At 49.8% G+C, this 19935-nt stretch overlaps 1 protein-coding gene across 7 annotated transcripts in view; it reads left to right on the top strand.

Annotated features, from left to right (window-relative positions):
* Positions 1 to 19935, top strand: part of FLNC (filamin C) — a 131148-nt gene that overhangs the window by 31982 nt on the left and 79231 nt on the right. For all 7 annotated transcript variants that reach the window (XM_079992087.1, XM_079992086.1, XM_079992082.1 and 4 more), the window contains exons 2-8: positions 3911 to 4159; positions 11162 to 11259; positions 11857 to 12007; positions 14177 to 14295; positions 15397 to 15474; positions 16648 to 16810; positions 18358 to 18558. In XM_079992087.1, coding sequence (XP_079848213.1) covers positions 3911 to 4159; positions 11162 to 11259; positions 11857 to 12007; positions 14177 to 14295; positions 15397 to 15474; positions 16648 to 16810; positions 18358 to 18558 — 1059 coding nt within the window. The remainder of the gene's footprint in view (positions 1 to 3910; positions 4160 to 11161; positions 11260 to 11856; positions 12008 to 14176; positions 14296 to 15396; positions 15475 to 16647; positions 16811 to 18357; positions 18559 to 19935) is intronic.

Raw genomic sequence — 19935 nt, 5'->3', positions numbered from 1 at the left:
ACACAGAATTTTCTTAACAAACAGTAAGACATAAGTTGGTCTTAACACTAAAGGCCCCACCTCCCGTCTATTCTATATTTCATATTACTTATTGCCAATACACACTTTTATCAGAATTAAACTTTTTCTTAATATATCTTGATTCTTATATCTACCTTGCAACTATTACAGAAGTTCCTCAAATGCTGCAACAGAGTTTAAACTACCCTATTTATATTTGAAATATTCTTTAAAATTTATATTGCATTGTAGAATGCAAAGATTATTGTAAATTGTATAATGTGGAGGAAATAGAGTGGGAGGAAGGAGAAAAGAATAATATGATGGATTGAGGAAATAGAAATGTAAATGTATGGGGAGATGGGGAGGAAATGGTGTTGGCTTTGGTACATCTGTATTGCAATGTAATAGGTGAAAACCAATAATAAAAAAGACTGCTGAAAAAAGAAAGAAAGAAAGAAAGAAAGAAAGAAAGAAAGAAAGAAAGAGAAACCTGTTCTCTGTTCGCCAGGCGTAATATTATACACCTCCACCACGCGCCTCCAATTGCCTTTACCCCTAATGACATCAACTATTATTGTTAATGTATCGGGTTCATGCATGCTGCGGAAAAGGACAAGAAAGGGTTCGTTTTGGTGTGCTGTTTAATTGGGGTGTGTTTTGTCCTGCAGCTGCGGCGCTTGTGAGAATGAGTCAGCAAGCATGTGAGAATGAGTCAGCGCCATCTGCCGTGTAATAATAATAATAATAATAATAATAATAATAATAATAATTTTATTATTTAAATGTTGTTGTGTTTAAGGCATAATCTGTAGGCTCTAAGGAGACCGTATCTGTCATTGCATTGCATTCTCTGTTCTTTTGGCACAATCTCCCGGCACTCTGCGCATGCCCCAACTAAGATCCTGGAGAGGGAGGTTAATTGGGAATGAGGAGGGGATGAACTCAGACCTGCAGAGTCTAAGCTATGATTCTGGTGGCTGAACCGAGAAGGCTCCATCTGAAGGATATTAGGAGCGAAACGAAACCTTGAACAGATTTGAAATCTGGCAGCAATGTTGCTGAACCTGAACTTGACATCTGAAAATGAAATTGCTGGGTTTTTGTTTTGTTTTGTTCTTAAAGAAGCTTCAAGGAAGCTAGTAATTAAATCTCCCTCTCTCTCTCTCTCTCTCTCTCTCTCTCGGGAACTGATGCTGAGGGCAAATATTCACTAATATTTCTGCAGCTCAACCGGTGTGTGTGTGTGTGTGTGTGTGTGTGTGGTGTGTAAAAAAAAGGGCAGAAACTGCAGACAGGAAGTGTGATGGCCTGGGATTCGGACTCGGAGGCTGAACCTGAGGAATCCCAGCCTGCACAGGAGTCCCCGCCTCCAGAACCAGCTGAGCCTGGGCTGGGGCCTGAGCCTGAAGGGTCCTCACCTGTGCTGGATCCTCAGGTGCAGGCACCAGCTGAGTCTGCTCTGGCCCCTGAGGTGATGGAGGACCCATTGCCTGCAGGTGCTCCACTCTCAGCCCCGTCAGGGGAAGCTGAGGTTGCCTCTGGGTCCGGTAACCCTCCAGCCTCTCCTGAGCTGCAGAGGCTCAGGGCAGAGAGGCGGAGGGAACTAAGTTCCCGCAGGAGGAGGGCTCGCCACCAGGCCAGGAGAGGAGAGTCTTCAGAGGATCGGGGCTGCCCTATGCCTCGGGACAGATAAAAGCCAGACAGCCCAGTCCCAGGTTGCGGGAGCAACATTGTTGGTAGCCTGTTCCTGCTTGCACCCTGTCCTGCTGTTCTGCTGGAGCTCCTGACCTCACCTGACTCCCTGCCTTGGACCCCGCTTCAGATTTGACGGACTGCCTCCATACTGCACCCTCGACCTCAAACTGGACTCGGACCTCGCCTCGCGGTTAGCCCCCTGGGACCAGCACAGCACAGGAAGCTTTTAACTAAAGGCACAGTGTGGTCCCTTTCAAGTGTTGTGGAACTGCCATCAGCCTCAGCCAGCATTGCTGGCGGTAGAGGTCATTGAATTAGCTACCCTGCAAGGAACTTTCCAGAAAACCCTGCTCCTATGACTCGTGCAATTAAGCCAAGCCGTGTGCCAACGACGAATTTTTTCTGGAGCGTCAGATGCAAACCTGGCATCTGTTCCTTTCAGCCGAGGGTAATAACAGCTCAGATAAGTGGCTAAGACCATGTACAGTAGTGCAAGTATTCGTCAAGGCTCCTCTGATCGTTTTTTGTGGGACTCCCAGTGCTTTTTTTCTTTCAAAAAATGTTTAGGGGTTCTCTCATTTTCCGACTCATATTGAAATACTGCCCCTCAGTGAGGCCAAACTTAGATTCACAAAATGTTTAGGGATATGCGTACCCCTGCGCCCCCCCCCCCCAAAGCACTGGGGTCTTCTCTTGGCCTCAGTGAACAGTCCATGGGGTCACGAAGAGTTGGACACGACTAAATGACTAAACAACAACATCAATAAGGGACAGCAGCGGGACACGGCGCTGGGATAAGGGAGTTTCCCACCATATAAGGGACGGTTGACAGCTATGCCTTCGTGACGCCAGATGCCTCTGGTCCACCTGGAGATGCTGAATGTGGTCCATCGCAGCGCATTGCCGCAGCTCATGTTTGTTATGAAGCGGAGGAGAGATTGCTAAGGAAATGGGAGGCTGCCTTGCCCTCCGTAGTGAGTGTTTATGGAAAGACTGAGCTCGGAGGGAAAGAGTTCGGCGCAGTATTGCATTGTTGTTCCAAGGAACGGCTTGAAAATGTGTCAGAGATTCCTAGGGCAGCGGAGACGGGATTTCCCCGTAACCTCTTCACCCCCGCTTCTCAAACCTCGGCTTTCCTGCCGCACATAGCAACCCAACACACGCACAAAACCTGTTCCCAGCCTTACCTGGGAAGAAGCCAAGTTACAGGGAACCAGGCAGAGGGCCTTCTTGGTAGTGGCCCCCACCCTGTGGAACGCCCTCCCATCAGATGTCAAAGAGAACAACAACTACCAGACTTTTAGAAGACATCTGGAGGCAGCCCTGCTTAGGGAAGCTTTTAATGTTTAATAGGTTAGTATTTTAGTGTTTTGTTGGAAGCCGCCCAGAGTGGCTGGGGGGACCCAGCCAGATGGACGGGGTATAAATAAATTATTATTATTATTATTATTATTATTATTATTATTATTATTCCTTAGGAATGTTAAGGGCTTCCCAAAGGTCATGTGCTCCAGCCCCTGCCGTTAGGAAGAGCCAGGGAGCGATGCAGTTCTCTGGTTTTATTGATTCCTTGCCCTCTCCCATCTGATGTCAAAGATATATAGGTAAAAGGTAAAGGTACCCCTGCCCGTACGGGCCAGTCTTGACAGACTCTGGGGTTGTGCGCCCATCTCACTTAAGAGGCCAGGGGCCAGCGCTGTCCGGAGACACTTCCGGGTCACGGAAGATATATATAATTGACTTTTTATTTACAGTTATACCTCTGGTTAGACGCTTCAGGTTGTTGTTTTTTTTGGGTTACGGAAACCTGGAAGTACTGGAATGGGTTACTTCTGGGTACCGGTGGTCGCGCATGTGCAGAAGCGCCGAATTGCAACCCGCGCGTGCGCACACGCGGCGCGGCGGGTTGCAAACGTGCCTCCCGCACAGATCACGTTCGCAACCTGAGCGTCCACTATATATTCTTCGTATATTGTATTGTTGTTTTAGTGCTGTGACTGATGCGCCGACGCCAATAAAGATTCATTCATTCTCATTCTCTGAGATGAACATGCAACCTTCTGTAGACATCTGAAAGCAGCCCTGCGTCGGGACGATTTTAACGTGTCGAGTGGGGTCAGATTTGTGGGGCGCAAAAAATAAGTCACATTATTAGAATTATTCTACTTGCCTTGCTGTTAACCCTTTCTCTCTCGGCCTTTCCTCCCGACAGACAGCAAGGCCATTGTGGACGGGAACCTGAAGCTGATTCTGGGCTTGATATGGACCCTGATCCTGCACTATTCCATCTCTATGCCCATGTGGGAAGACGAGGACGAGGAGGATGCCAAGAAGCAGACCCCCAAACAGCGGCTCCTGGGCTGGATCCAGAACAAGGTCCCTCAACTGCCCATCACCAACTTCAACCGCGACTGGCAGGACGGCAAGGCGCTGGGAGCCCTGGTGGACAACTGTGCTCCCGGTGAGTAGGAAAAATAAGCCGCCTGGATGGTGACTCTGGGCTTCGGTGTTCCTCATGCCTGGGTCCCTGGGTGGACTACAAACCCCATCATCCAGTGGGCTAAGCTGGCTGTGGACGATGGGAGTTGTAGTCCACCTACACTGGGGAGACCCAGGAGCAAAGAACGCTACTTTGCTCAGTAATGTCCGTGGGAGCAGCTCTCCAGGGGTTTCAAAGAGGAGATGTTCCCAGCCCTCTGTAATAAAAGAAAATCTGCCCTTATTCCCTTATGGGGGGACACAAGAGCCCTTATAGAGTCCTTTGTAGGTTCTCCATCGGTTGGAGAAAATAGCAGAGGCCGGCCAGAGAATATTGAGAAGCAAAGCAGCTAGTAAGCCTGATCTTTATGTGCCCCCTTCACACGCAGGAAAGGAGGAGGACCCAGAACCCAGGTGTGCCCCCCCCCTTATATAGACATTTTAAATTGCCCTCCCTGGAGTCCAAGACCACCCCCAGAAACATCATATCCACATCGCAGAAAGGGGTGTAGCTCAAGACCACCCCCCAGATACATCATACCTACATCACAGAAAAGGTGGTCTACAACAGAAATCTGAGTGCTTTGTTTACCTCCTGTCTGGCAGGTTACCTGTTAATGCTTACTTGATTGGATACCCTGGGGAGCCTGGCCAGTCTTTTGTAATGATAAATACAGTGGTGCCTCACAAGACAAAAAGAATCCGTTCCGCGATTCTCTTCGTCTAGTGGTTTTTTCGTCTTTCGTTTTTCGAAGCAAGCCCATTGATGGCTTAGCGGATTAGCGCTATTAGCGGCTTAGCGGATAAGCTGATAAGCAGCTTAGCGGCTTAGAAAAGGGGGGGGGGAACCCGCAGGAACTCGCAAGACATTTTCGTCTTGCGAAGCAGGCCCATAGGAAATTCGTTTTGCGGAGCACCTCCAAAACGGAAAACCCTTTCGTCTAGCGGGTTTTCCGTCTTGCGAGGCATTCGTCTTGCGGGGCACCACTGTACTTAGTTCCTGATCCAAGTCACAGGCTCACACCCTATTCATGCACAGACATACCCTTAAGACGGGATTTGTGAAGGAAAAGAAAACGGGGAGGCTTTTCCATTTTCCTTTGACTTTGCAGGGAAAACATTTGGTCAGTTTGGGAGCCAAAATGACTAAGCCGCTTCTGGCGAACCAGAGCAGCGCATGGAAACATCGTTTACCTTCCTGCTGGAGCGGTACCTATTTATCTACTTGCACTGGTGTGCTTTTGAACAGCTAGGTTGGCAGGAGCAGGGACCGAGCAACCGACCTTCTGATCGGCAAGTCCTAGGCTCTGTGGTTTAACCCACAGCGCCACCCCATCAAGTGTAACAAAAGAGACATTTACATTTCCCTGTTTCCCAGCCAAGTTAATCCCACCCTTTTGTCTTCATCTGGGTTTGTTATTTCTAAAATGGCTACCTGTCTGGCACTCAGGTATCAGGATGCCAGGGATTATCACTCAGGCAGAGGGGCTGCTGAGCAGCTGAGCTCACATGTCTATATGAATTTCTGAAGTTTCCCTAGTAAGCCAGTACATAGATACATTTATCAGTGAATTCTTACATTTGGTATCGTGCAGCAGAGGTCCTTTGAATAGATAGGAAGAAACTGTGATGAAGTGTTTTGTGGGGACAAATCACAAAAGTCACAAAAGTGATGGTTTTGGTAGTGGGTTGCATGTAAATGATATTTGCTGGAGGGGCAAACCCCCCCCAACCTATACATAAATTCCTGCAAGACTCCGAATATCCAATACTGTATAGAAAACTATACATAAATTCCTGCTTTCAGAGGCACGGCTAAAACCTTTGCACCAGGATTGCCGAATTAGGATTACCGGTATTTATGTTGCAGTCTTGGCAACCTCCAGCTCTCTGGGACTGCAGCTGCCTAGCGCCGGCCGGTTGTTGGGAGTTCTAGTTGGGAGTTGTAGTTCAGAAAAGCTGGAGGGCACCCGGTTGAGGAAATCCGCCTTCCCCTGTGTCTCCTCTTGGGCTGGTTTTGCTGCCGAGCTCATCTCCTCTTCCAGGACTTATCAGCCTAAACACTTCTCTCTCGGATTTATGGCTGGTGGGGGCGGGGGGAAGGGAATCTACCCTCCGCTCAGGAAAAACAAGCCAAATTTGGGCAAACTCAGAGGTCTGGACGGATATGTTGGCAGTGGGAGCCCTTGGCTTGTTTGTGGTTTACGTATCTCACCGTGTAGAGGGGTCTGACGTGGACTGTAGCCTCCTTAATGTTCAGAATTTAAATCCCCCCTCCATTTATTTTTATTTTTACATCTGTGGAATTAAGGCAAGATTTCTCCGCAGGCAAACCTTGCTTAGCAACATCAGTGTGGCTTTTGGCAAGCCACAGATCTATTTCGCTCTATTCAGTGATACTCAACTCAGAGCAAACCCACTGAAATCAATGGACCTAATTTAGTCACGGTGGTCAATTTCAATAGGCCTACTCTGAGTAAAGTCTAGTTTGCTACCCATCATCAGTGTGGCTTTTGGCGAGCCACAGGTCTCATCGCCACAGATACGGCTCAGCCAGACTGCTCACTTGCCATGTGCTGCCGTGCCATGGAGTTGCGGGGCAGAGCTGAACCCTAATAATAATAATAATAATAATAATAATAATAATAATAATAATATATGCTGCCCATCTGACTGGCTCGCCATAAGCACATGCAGCACACATTTAAAGTGCATGGTTTTGACCAAAGAATCATGGGAGCTGTAGTTCGCTATGGGTGCTTGGAGCCCTGTGAGGAAAAACTACAGTTCCCACGATTCTTTGGGACATAGCTGGCAACGTTAAAGGGAAATCCCCTTATTCCGAATAGGATTCCTCGCAAGAAAAGGGAAAGGTTGACAGCTATGTTTTGGGAGGAAGTTATGTGCTTGCGACAGTGGGGTAGTGCTTAGCAGGCAAGGCCAAACTTGGCCCTCCAGATGTTTTGAGACTACAACTCCCATCATCCCTGACCACTGGCGCTGTTAGCTAGGGATGATGGGAGTTGTAGTCCGAAAACATCTGGAGGGCCAAGTTTGGCCATGCCTGGCTTAGAGTGTCAGACGAGGACCTGGGAGACCAGGGTTCGAATCCATGCGCAGCCGTGAAGTTCAGTGGGGGATCTTGGCCCATTATAAGTGCCATAAAATTTGGTGGGTTATAAGTGCCATAAAATTTATAGACACGATTAATATGCGTGGTGTGGATCTGTACCAGCGGGCACCGAGGAGACTCAAAGAAAATGCAGGACTAAAGTGGCTGTCTTGCGGACGTCTACTCAGAAATAAGCCCCGCTGAGTTCACAGCAGTTTGGCCCCAGATAAATGGAGAGCAGGATTGCGCCTGAGTTAGTGGGACTTACACCTGAGTAGACACCTACAGGATTGTTGCATTCTCATAGGAGAGGTCCCTTTGCCCGAGAGCCACTCCCCCCCTCTGACAGCCGAAGGGACTGATTACATTGACACTTAAGGGAACAGCACTCCACGCACGGGCAGACGCACTCTTGTCCTGGACAAGTTGCAGGGCCGAATCCTGCTGCTGTTAAAAATATTGGGTGGGGGTGGGTGCTTTAAGGCGCAGGTTCGAATTAAATGGAGATGGGATGGGGGATATCCACCTGTCCTGTCCCTTCTGAAACCTCAAGAGAAGACCCTGCTCCCGAGAGCTTTCGTTTCCTGCCTTGAACGGGGTTGGACTGGATGACCTCCAGGTGTCCCACCCTCCCACTTTGAGGATCATGTGATTCCTTGGCACTTGCATCCTTGGCGAGGCGGGAGGGTCGAGCGATGGACGGCTGAGCGCTGGGCCTGCCCAGCCGAGTTGTGCCGGGGAGTTTAGGTTAACAGAAGCTGCCGCCAGGCCTTATATGTCGATAGCTTCCCTCTGGGTCTGTCTCCTTCCTTAGTTCTTGGCATACTTTCTCTCCATCTCTCGGGATCCCCCAGGCTGCTGCTTAGCTCTCTGCAAAGGTTTGTTTTTTGTTTTGTTTTTTTTTAAAAAAATAATATTTATTCAAGATTTCAAAATACACAAAAAATTTAAAGCATAATCAAACAAAAACAGAAAAAAGGCAAATAAGAAAAAGAAAAAAGAAGAAAAAATATATATACAGTATTCAAAATAACTTCGTTTCTTTATCTTGTGTCTTGGACCTCCTCATACCTCCCTTTTTTGTATTCCAAATTAATCCTTATTTCAGCAAATTCTTCCCATATTTATCAGAAAAAAGAATAGTTTATCTTAACAATCTGTTTCTAATTTGTCAATATTACCTTTAACTTTATCTTTACTTTCAAAACCATATACCTTTAAATTTAGACTTTAAATTATATTTGTACTTATTATCTTCAAATCTTTCTGCTAAAGCCAATTATTTCCTTTCCTGCCACAATCTATTGTTTCACAAATATTACTCAAAAATAGCCAAATATATAATAAACAAGTTCTCTTCTAGTTTAATCCATCGTCCCTTTCTTCCTGGTTTCGGGTTGCGTCCGTCCTTTCTGCTCTCTGCAAATGTTTGGCAATCCATCTCCAGCACGAACGCCTCTGCCCATCCTCGGCAGTGCTCCAAAAAGGCCTCTTCCTCTCAGGGCTAGCGGCAGAATTGCCCGGCAACTGGCAGAATTGTAGTGTTGGAGGGTTCCCCCAGTGGCCATCCACCCCAACCCCGGTGGCACTCTGCTGTTCAGCGCAGCTGCCGTGCGTCACTCCAGAAGCAGCCGTGTCAGGAGAAGTGGTCATATATATACATACATACAGTGGTGCCCCGCAAGACGAACGCCTCGCAAGACGGAAAACCCGCTAGACGAAAGGGTTTTCCGTTTTGGAGGCGCTTCGCAAAACGAATTTCCCTATGGGCTTGCTTCGCAAGACGAAAATGTCTTGCGAGTTCCTGCGGGTTTTCCCCCCTTCCCCCCCCTTTTCTAAGCCACTAAGCCGCTTATCAGCTGGTCCGCTAAAAGCCGCTAAACCGCTAATAGCACCAATCCGCTAAGCTGTCAATGGGCTTGCTTCGCAAGACGACGAAACCGCTATACGAAGAGCCTCACGGAACGGATTAATTTCGTCTTGCGAGGCACCACTGTATATATTATGTAATTTTTATTAAATTTTCTATTCTACAATTTAGAAGACAGTCTTCATTTAAACCTTCTTCTCTTTCCACGGTTCATTTTGCATGGCATAAATCCCTGCGTATTTTATATAAGCTAAGGGGTCAGCAAACTTTTTCAGCAGGGTCCCTCAGACCTTGTGGGGGGGGCAGAGTATATTTTGAAGGGGGGGGGGGAAGAACAAATTCCTATACCCCACAAATAACCCAGAGATGCATTTTATTTATTTTATTTTTTAAATATATCCTTAGTAAAAGGTAAAGGGACCCCTGCCCATTAGGTCCAGTCGTAGCCGACTCTGGGGTTGTGGCGCGCATCTCGCTTTACTGTCTCAGGGAGCCAGCATACAGCTTCCGGGTCACGTGGCCAGCAGGACTAAGCCGCTTCTGGCGAACCAGAGCAGCGCACAGAAACGCCGTTTACCTTCCCGCTGGGGCGGTACCTATTTATCTACTTGCACTGGTGTGCTTTCGAACTGCCAGGTTGGCAGGAGCAGGGACCGAGCAACGGGACCTTCTGATGGCAAGTCCTAGGCTCTGTGGTTTAACCCACAGCGCCACCCGCGTCCCTATATCCTTAGTAATTTAAAATAAATACATTTATGAGAAAACAGAAGTACAGACAAGTAAACAAACATACAATCAAACAAACAGTTAACAGAAAAATCAAAGAAACCACCATACTATAACCTACATTGTTAGGTTATAGCCCTGGTCAGTTTGGGTGCCAAAATGGCTTCATGGCTGCTGCTTCAGACATGTGGTTTATATATTTATGTATGTTTTTGTTTGGTACATTTATGAACATTGATTATATATATATAAAAGACCTCAATTTTTTTAATTCAGGGGACTAGATGGCCTTTGGGGGTCCCTGCTGTGACATCATTCCCAGGGACTGTTCCACAAATGTCAGCCTCTAGGTCCTTTCTCTGCTGCAGGAGGTTAAGTGCCACAAGGGCAAAGAGGGCACTGCCCTGCCAGTCACAGAATCGCGGAATTGTAATTGTAATTGGAAGGGACCCCTAGGGGTCATCTAGTCCAACCCGCTTCAATGCAAGAATCTCAGCTAAAACATGCATGACAGGTGGCCATGCGACCTCTCCTTAAAAACATCCATAGAAGGTAGACAAGGATTAAGTGGAAGGTATTGGTTGCATTTAGAATAGATTTATGAAAGATTTAGAAAACTTATTGATTAGAATATTTGTATGGGAAAAATACAGAATAACAGATACAAACTGGCTTAAAATGTATATAGGAAGTGCAGTGTAAGCGATGGGAGTCAATCCATGAAGTTTTATTATTGAGATATTTGTAGAATAAATTTGGAAGAAATTCTTCCAATTTTTCTTCTTATTTTTTTCTTTTTCTTTTTTCTTTTCTTCCTCTTTTCTTTTTTGTATATAGGTGTGCTTATCTGAAAAATATATGTATGTATGTATTTGTATGTATTTTGCTTGTATTTTGTAATAATTATCTTAAATAAAATTGCGCAACTTAGCAGGAAAGAAGAGGGAGGAGACGCTAGCATGTGTTGGCTCCGCCTCCAATTGGCTCTGGCTCCGCCCACTCTTGGACCTTAACCATGGGACCTTCCGCTGAGTCTTATCCGGTTCCGTGTCTTAATTCTCCCCTTTGCACTCCCTTCCTCAATCCAGTTCCGGTTCTTCTCGGCAGCCAGGACGGCTTGCTATAAACCCTGGAGTGGATCCAGTTCCTTTCCGGCTGGATCGGGCAATCTGTGCCAAGGGTGGCCACAATGCCCCTATTGTCTCTGGCTCTCCTGGCAGGCGCCCCCAAGGCTGGCGCTGCCCGTCTGACCCTGTCTTTATCTCTCCTTCCCATAGGCCTGTGCCCGGACTGGGAGACCTGGGATCCTAACCAGCCCGTGGAAAACGCCCGGGAGGCTATGCAGCAGGCGGACGACTGGCTGGGAGTGCCCCAGGTACCACCTTGGCAAAAAACAGGGTCTCCAAAGGGCTGGGCTCTCTGGACCAAAGCCACCCTTTCCCCTCTGCCTTTAAAAGTTGTCCGGCAGGCGGTAATTCAACCGGCAAAGCCTCTTTTCGTGCTTCGCCGGTTGAATTTTTGCCTGTTGCGGAACAGGGAAGGGGGGGGGCTTTGGCACGCCGGAGGAAAACCACTGGTGAGGAAGGGGTGTTATTCCTCTTCGGCGGAATAACATGGCCTTTTCAGTGCTGGCCCCGACTTGGTGGAACGCTCTGTCCCAAGTGACCAGGGCCCTTTGGGACTTGACATCTTTCCGCAGGGCCTGCAAGACAGAGCTGTTCCGCCTGGCCTTTGGTTTGGACTCAGTCTGACCCTTATGTTTCCCTCCCCTTATGGTTTTGACTTTTAAAATGAGGCTGCATTTAAATTGCATTTTAACCTGCATTTTAAATTGTGGTTGCTTTTTTTCTTATTATGTTTTTTCTGAAATTTTATTGGTGTTGGCCGCCCTGAGCCCGGCTCTGGCCGGGGAGGGTGGGGTATAAAAAAAATTTATGATGATGATGATTATTATTACTCCTTCTCCTCGCAGGTGATCGCCCCTGAAGAGATTGTGGACCCCAATGTGGATGAGCACTCGGTCATGACCTACCTCTCTCAGTTCCCCAAAGCCAAACTGAAGCCGGGGGCTCCCCTGCGTTCTAAACAGCTGAACCCCAAGAAAGCCAAGGCTTACGGCCCAGGTAAGTAGCCCTGACCAAGCTGTTAAGAGGGCACTGGCCAAGAGAATTACCGTATTTTTCGCTCTATAGGATGCACCGGACCATAGGAGGGGGAGAACAGGAAAAAAATATATTTTTTTCTTGTTCTACCCCTCTAAAACAAGGTGCGTTCAATGTGCATGCACCCAAACCCTCTGCGCTCCGGAGGCTTCAGACCTTGGGAAGCCTGGAGAGCGAGAGGGGTCGGTGCGCACTGACCCCTCTCGCTCTGGAGGCTTCAGTAAAGGCAACCCGAAGCCTCCGGAGTGTGGAGGGAGTTCCCTCTGGGCTCCGGAGGCTTCAGGTTCCTTTCGCCCTGCTCTTTGGGGCTGGCGGGGGGAAGCGCCAGCGGTGTAGTGTGGGTTGTCAGCACCCGGGGCAAGGCAAGTAATTTGCGCCCCCTAACCCGGGGCAAGGCAAGTAATTTGCGCCCCCTAACCCGGGGCAAGGCAAGTAATTTGCGCCCCTAACCCCTAACCTGCTGCCGCTGCCAGCTACTTCTTGCTGCTGCCTGGGCTGGGGTATTTACGGTAAGGTAGCCACGGCGGCGGCGGCGGGTCCGTGTCAGGTGATCTGAGGCGAGTTGCCGCTGGCGCTGCCGCCCAAACGACGCCGCTTGCCCGCAGGAGGAGGAGGGCAGAGAGGCGAGGAAAATGCAACATGGCCCAGCAGCTGCAGCAGCAGCGGCGGGGCTGTGAGGAGGGGCTGCCTGGCGCGCCCTCCGCAGCCCTGATGCGCGGGGACCACGGCGAGCGCTGAGAGCCGCTGTCTGCCGGACGCCTTCAGCCCAGACGCGCGCACAGCTCGTCGGTTCCGCGAGACATGGGGCTCTGCTACAGCCTGCGCCCGAGGCTCTTTGGTGACTCCGGAGGCGGCGAGCACCCCCCCCAGATGTTTCGCCCGGTGCGGCCGGCCCCCCTGCACCCCCCACGCTACGCCACTGGGAAGCGCTGCTTTCCCCCACCGCCAGACCCAAAGAGCAGGTCAGGGAACAGAGCAAAGGCTACGTGCAGCCTTGCCCTGCCCCCCCGAGCTTGTGGGGCTGGCGGTGGGGGGAAGTGCTGCTTTTCTCCACCGCCAGCCTCAAAGATCCCTGAAGCCTTTAGAGCGCAGCGTGAGTTCCCACTGCACTCCAACGACTTGAGGCTTCGGGGACAGCCTTTGAAGCCTCTGCAGGGCAGTGCGCAGCGCTCCGTCTCCCTGTTCTGGCTTTGGGCTTAGCCGCGCAGCCTGCATTCGCTCTATAGGACGCACACACATTTCCCCTTAATTTTTGGAGGGGGAAAAGTGCATGCTATAGAGCGAAAAATACAGTAATTGCTCTCGTCTCCACCCAACTCCCAAATGACCAGGAAAAGGCCTGCTCCCGTCACTTTAAGAAAGGGATCAATCCGGATCAATCAACCAGAGAAGCCTTCTGTGTTCTGGAGCTAAAGAGGGGGCCTCTGGACTCTTCTTTCCATTTCATAGAATCGTAGAATGGGACCCTCAAGGTCATCCATCCCAACCCGCTGCGATGCAGGAGTCAGAGCTGTAGAATCCCTGAAGGGAGTAATTCAGCCACTTGGGGTTTACAAATGCAAAGTGAATTAAAGGGCCCAAAGGCAAACAGACAGACAGACAGACAGACAGACAGACAGACAGACAGACTCCACTTTAAAATAAACATTAGATGGGGAAGTTCTGTTAAAAAGCACGGGACGAGCGAATTGCTGAGGAAGGCGGTTAAAGAGCTCGCAAGCTAATCTTGCGGTTTGTAGAATCGTCGAGTGGGATGGGGCCCCCCCCAAAGGTCATAGAGTCCAGCCCCCCCTGAGACGCAGGAATCTCAGCTGAAGCATCCGAGCCGATGAATCATCTGATTTGATAAGCAGATCAGGCCAAAGGCTTAAACGGAGACCGGGCGAAATCAAAGTTTGCAAAAGCGGATGGGACGAATTCTTGATCATTTGTGGAGGAGGGGGTTGGAATGGTTTTACAATTCTATGAGGATTCAGAAAAGGGGAATAATAATAATAATAATAATAATAATAATAATAATAATAATAATAATAATAAGGAGGAGGAGGAGGAGGAGGAGAACTGGGGACCTGGAAAGGGACGTTGTTCCATCTTCTGTATCCCGGCTAACGTATCTGATGTTCCGCGCAGGGATCGAGCCCCACGGCAACACGGTGCTGAAACCAGCCCATTTCACAGTGGAAACCATCGAGGCAGGATTGGGAGAGGTGCTGGTCTACATCGAAGACCCTGAAGGCCACACAGAGGAGGTACTGGGCTCTGCAGCCTTCTGCTCTTCCCCCTTTTTTTTAAAAAAAAATAAATAAATACATTTTCATTGTGTGTTTTTTTAACATATCATTTCCAACAATCATTTAACATAACTTCTTACCTTCTACAATATTTTAGACTTGCGTCAACAACCTCTGAAGATTTTCTGTTCTTTATCGCTTGTTCTGCATTTCTTAATTTCTCTATTACTTTTAATTATCATTAACTAAGAATTCTCTTCATGTTCTTTCTTGCAATATTTCAAATAGTCCTCCTTACAGAACTTCTTGCAGTCCTGCTAGCGTAATCTGTTCATTATAATTGCTTTTCAAATAGTTCGTATATTTACTCCAGTCTTCTAAGAATCTCTGGTGCCACAGGTTTCGAATCCTTCCTGTTAATTTATCCAATTCTGCATAGTCCATTAATTTCATGCCTTATGCTCTTCTCCTTGCCCTTCTGTAAGCCCCTGAGTTTTGTGGAGTCCTGCGCCTGATAAAATTGAAACGGGAGGTTTCAGGGGCGAAAGACTCTTGCAATACCAAGCAAAGATGGGAAGCATGCAGCCCCCCCCAGCTGTTGCCGGACTACAACCCCCATAATCCTTTGCCATTTCCCATGCCAGAGTCCAGCAACAAATGCAAGGCCCTATATTGCGGGACGCGGGTGGCGCTGTGGGTTAAACCATAGAGCCTATGACTTGCCGATCAGAAGGTCAGCAGTTCGAATCCCCACGACGGGGTGAGCTCCCGTTGCTCGGTCCCTGCTCCTGCCAACCTAGCAGTTCAAAGGCACGTCAAAGTGCAAGTAGATAAATATGTCCCACTCCAGTGGGAAGGTAAATGGCGTTTCCGTGCGCTGCTCTGGTTCGCCAGAAGCGGCTTTGTCGTGCTGGCCACATGACCCGGAAGCTGTACGCCGGCTCCCTCGGCCAGTAAAGCGAGATGAGTCCCGCAACCCCAGAGTCGGCCACAACTGGACCTAATGGTCAGGGGTCCCTTTAACTTTACTTATATTGCGGGACACCACAGTAGGGACACGGGCGAGGGCGCATTTTCCTAGGAAATAATGTCTCCTGCTTTCGTTCCTCACCCACCCAGGCCAAAGTGGTCGCCAACAATGACAAGAACCGGACGTATTCTGTCTCCTACGTGCCGAAAGTGGCTGGCTTGCATAAGGTGAGATGCCCTCTTCTCCTGTAAGCATGGAATCAGAGAAGTGTAGAGCTGGAAGGGACCCCGGGGTCTAATAATAATAATAATAATAATAATAATAATAATAATAATAATTTATTTATACTTCACCCATCCGGCTGGGTTTCCCCAGCCACTCTGGACGGCTCCCAACCGATTAAAAGCAGAATAAAACATCAAGCATTAAAAACTTCCCTAAACAGGGCTGCCTTCAGATGTCTTCTAAAAGTTGGATAGTTGTTTATTTCCTTGACATCAGATGGGAGGGCATTCCACAGGGCAGGCGCCACCACCAAGAAGGCCCTCTGTCTGGTTCCCTGCAACCTCACTTCTCACAGGGAGGGAACCACCAGAAGGCCCTCGGAGCAGGACCTCAGTGTCCGGGCTGAATGATGGGGGTGGAGACACTCCTTCAGGTCTACAGGACCGAGGCCGTTTAGAGCTTTAAAGCACCAACACTTTGAATTGTGCTCGGAAACGTACTGGGAGCCAATGTAGGTTTTTTTGGACTGGTGTTATGTGGTCTCGGCAGCCGCTCCCAGACACCAGTCTAGCTGCTGTGTTCTGGATTAGTTGTAGTTTCCGGGTCACCTTCTAAGGTAGCCCCACATAGAGCGCATTGCAGTAGTCCAAGCGGAAGATAACCAGAGCATGCACGACTCTGGCGAGACAGTCTGCGGGCAGGTAGGGTCTCATCCTGCGTACCAGATGGAGCTGGTAAACAGCTGCCCTGGACACAGAACTGACCTGCGCCTCTATGGACAGCTGTGAGTCTAGAATAACTCCCAGGCTGCGCACCTGGTCCTTCAGGGGCACAATTACCCCATTCAGGAACAGGGAGTCCCCCACACCTGCCTGCCCCCTGTCCCCCCAAAACAGTCCTTCTGTCTTGTCAGGATTCAACCTCAATCTGTTAGCCGCCATCCATCCTCCAACCGCCTCCAGACACTCACACAGGACCTTCACCGCCTTCACTGGTTCTGATTTAGATATCCAAGCCCACACAATGCAGGGATCTTTCCTCGCAGGAGCGTTGTTCCAAACCTTGATCGATGTTATGCCCCTTTCTGACCTTTTGCCAGTGTGTGCCAGTCCAGGCTGGTTCCCTCCCCATACCACAAAAATCACTCTCTTCCCCTCCCTGCTCTCCCTCCCTAGGTCACAGTTCTTTTCGCCGGGCAGAATATCGACAAGAGCCCCTTCGAAGTCAACGTGGGCATGGCGCTGGGCGATGCCAACAAGGTGACGGCCCGGGGCCCAGGCCTGGAGCCCGTGGGCAACGTGGCTCATAAGCCTACCTACTTTGACATCTACACGGCAGGTAAGTGGCCAGGCAGATGCCTCTGAGAAACCTCCAGGCAGCCCTGCTCGACTAAGTGCCCCCAGTACATCCAAGGTAAACTGCCCCTGAGTGTGGAAGCTCCATGGCTAATTTCTCTCGAGGGTTGCCAGTCTGCTAGCTCTTGACTTGAACGTCTCCAAATTTGCCTGAATGATGCCCCCACTGCAGGTGGAAGGGAGGGTGCTTTGTCTCCCAGATGGGCGAGAGTGCCAATAATAATAATAATAATAATAATAATAATAAATAATAATAATATAGTGGTACCTCTGGATTGGACGCGGGTGGCGCTGTGGGTTAAACCACAGAGCCTAGGACTTGCTGATCAGAAGGTCGGCGGTTCGAATCCCCGCGACAGGGTGAGCTCCCGTTGCTCGGTCCCTGCTCCTGCCAACCTAGCAGTTCGAAAGCATGTCCAAGTGCAAGTAGATAAATAGGTACCGCTCTGGTGGGAAGGTAAATGGCGTTTCCGTGCACTGCTCCGGTTCGCCAGAAGCGGCTTAGTCCTGCTGGCCACATGACCCGGAAGCTGTACGCCGGCTCCCTCGGCCAATAAAGCGAGATGAGCGCCGCAACCCCAGAGTCGGCCACGACTGGACCTAATGGTCAGGGATCCCTTTACTTTTACCTTTTTAGCTCTGGATACGAACGGGATCCGTTCCGGAGCCCCGTTCGCACCCAGAAGCGAATGCAACCCACGTCTGCGCCTGCGTGGGTCACGATTCGCCGCTTCCGTGCATGCGCATGACGTCATTTTGTCTGCGTATGCGCGAGCGGTGAAACCCGGAAGCAACGCGTCCCGTTACTTCCGGGTCGCCACAGAGAGCGACCCGAAACCGCTCAACCTGAAGCAACTTCAACCCGAGGTATGATGGTAATAATAATTATTTAAGAAGATTGTGTGTGTAGCTTGCAAGCTTCAGCTCAGCAGGAGATGGATGCAAAGTGTAGCTTAGACCAGGCATAGGCAAACTCAGCCCTTCCAGATGTTTTGGGACTACAACTCCCATGATCCCTAGCTAACAGGACCAGTGGTCAGGGATGATGGGAGTTGTAGCCCTAAAACATCTGGCGGGCTGAGTCATCCGCTCCTCATTCCCAATTAACCTCCTTCTCCAGGGTCTTTCCCGATGACATCACCAGGGCTCTTCCCTGTGACATCACTCGGGGCGACCCATAGCTCTCTGTTTCGGTCTCTGAGATCTCAGGGTCTGGGGCGCTCCTCACTTGGCAACCCCAATATCCCAGCAGGAACTTCTTCCAAAGCCCTTTGAAGCGCGGATCGTGGCCCTTGTCCAGGGAGGGGGGACGGCCGGAAGGGTGTGGAGAGGACCGACATCTGTGGGAAGGGAGGGGGGCACCCGGCACACGATTCTTCCGACAGCCAGAGTTGGAAGGGGTTCCCCAGAGGTCATCCAGCCCAACCCCAATGTGAGGACACGGGCCAAACACTAGATGGAGTGCATGGTGTGTTTGTATGTGAGGGTTGGATCCTGAGCTGTGCCCCTCACGCCGCCTCTGCCCAACAGGTGCGGGGACTGGAGACGTGGGCGTGGTAATTGTGGACCCCCAGGGCCGCCGTGACACCGTGGAGGTGGTACTGGAGGACAAGGGCGACAGTATTTTCCGCTGCACTTATCACCCCGTCCTGGAGGGTCCGCACACCCTCTACGTCACCTTTGCGGGGGCTCAGATCCCCAAAAGCCCCTTCACCGTCAACATCTCAGAAGGTAAGGCCGCCTAACGCTTCCTTTTCCCCTCCTTCCTTCCTTCCTTCCTTCCTTCCTTCCTTCCTTCCTTCCTCCCTCCTCCCTCCCTCCCTCCCTCCCTCCCTCCCTCCCCATTTCCATGCCTGTCTTTCGCCTCCAAAATGCCACCCTATTCATTTCCTTAACTCTCAGAAAGAAGCCTTTGCAGCCTGAGAGCGGCGAGGCAGCGTGGGGTAGTGGTTAGAGCATTTCAGACTAGGATCTGGGAAAGACAAGGGTTCAAATTGCTCCCCTCTCCCCTTGGTCAGTGGGTGACCAGTCCCTGCCTCTCAGTCTAAGCTACCCTACCTCACAGGGATGTCGTGAAAATTAAAGGGGGGGGGGAGGAGAATTGTGTGGGGGGTGATAAATCAATAAATTAAATCGTCGTCATCAAGGGGAGCCCATGTGGTATAGTTGTTAGAATGCTGGATCCAGGGAGATCTGGGTTCGAATCTCTGTTTGGGCACGAAGGGAGGGTGACCCTAGGTCTGTTGCAATATCCCAGCCAGATCCAGGGAGATCTGGGTTCGAATCTCTATTTGGGCATGAAGGGAGGGTGACCTGTTGCAATATCCCAGCCGGACCCTACTTCACAGGGCTGTTGTGCGAAAGCAAACGGCATAAACTCATGGATGCCGCCCCAAGATCTTTGGAGAAAAAGTGGACGATGATGATGATGATGATGATGATGATGATTATTATTACAGTGGTGCCTCACAAGACGAAAAGAATCCGTTCCGCAAGTCTCTTCATCTTGCGGTTTTTTCGTCTTGCGAAGCAAGCCCATTGACGGCTTAGCGGATTAGCGCTATTAGCGGCTTTTAGCGGCTTTTAGCGGCTTAGCGGATAAGCAGATAAGCAGATAAGCGGCTAAGCGGCTTAGAAAAGGGGGGGGGGAGGAAAAAAACCCCACAGGAACTCGCAAGACATTTTCGTCTTGCGAAGCAAGCCCATAGGAAATTTGTTTTGCCAAGCGCCTCCAAAACGGAAAACCCTTTTGTCTAGCGGGTTTTTCGTCTTGAGAGGCATTCGTCTTGCGGGGCACCACTGTATTATTATTAATAAAATTCTTTTGTAGCTTAACAGGGGGCGTTCTCAACCTTTTTGGGATCCAAGGGGACAGGTTTGGAAATAGAAGAAACAGTCGTGGTCACCATATACCCATTTCACAGAAGAAAAACCAGCAGTGCTCAGACCCACACTCCCCAAAAAACCTGGTATAACCCCTGGAAGCCAACTTGCTAACCCCAGATTAAAACACTGGGAGAAGGGGGCCATTTTGGAGACCCCAGTACCAGGGAGTGGGGAGCCAAGCTGCCTCTGTTTCTCTCCAATATGGGGCTAACAGAGAGCTTA

This window comes from Podarcis cretensis, assembly GCF_951804945.1.
Source record: "Podarcis cretensis genome assembly, chromosome: 10".
NCBI lineage: Eukaryota > Metazoa > Chordata > Lepidosauria > Squamata > Lacertidae > Podarcis > Podarcis cretensis.
The sequence above is the reverse complement of the archived record's forward strand: the minus strand, read 5'-3'. Positions and strand labels throughout refer to the sequence as shown.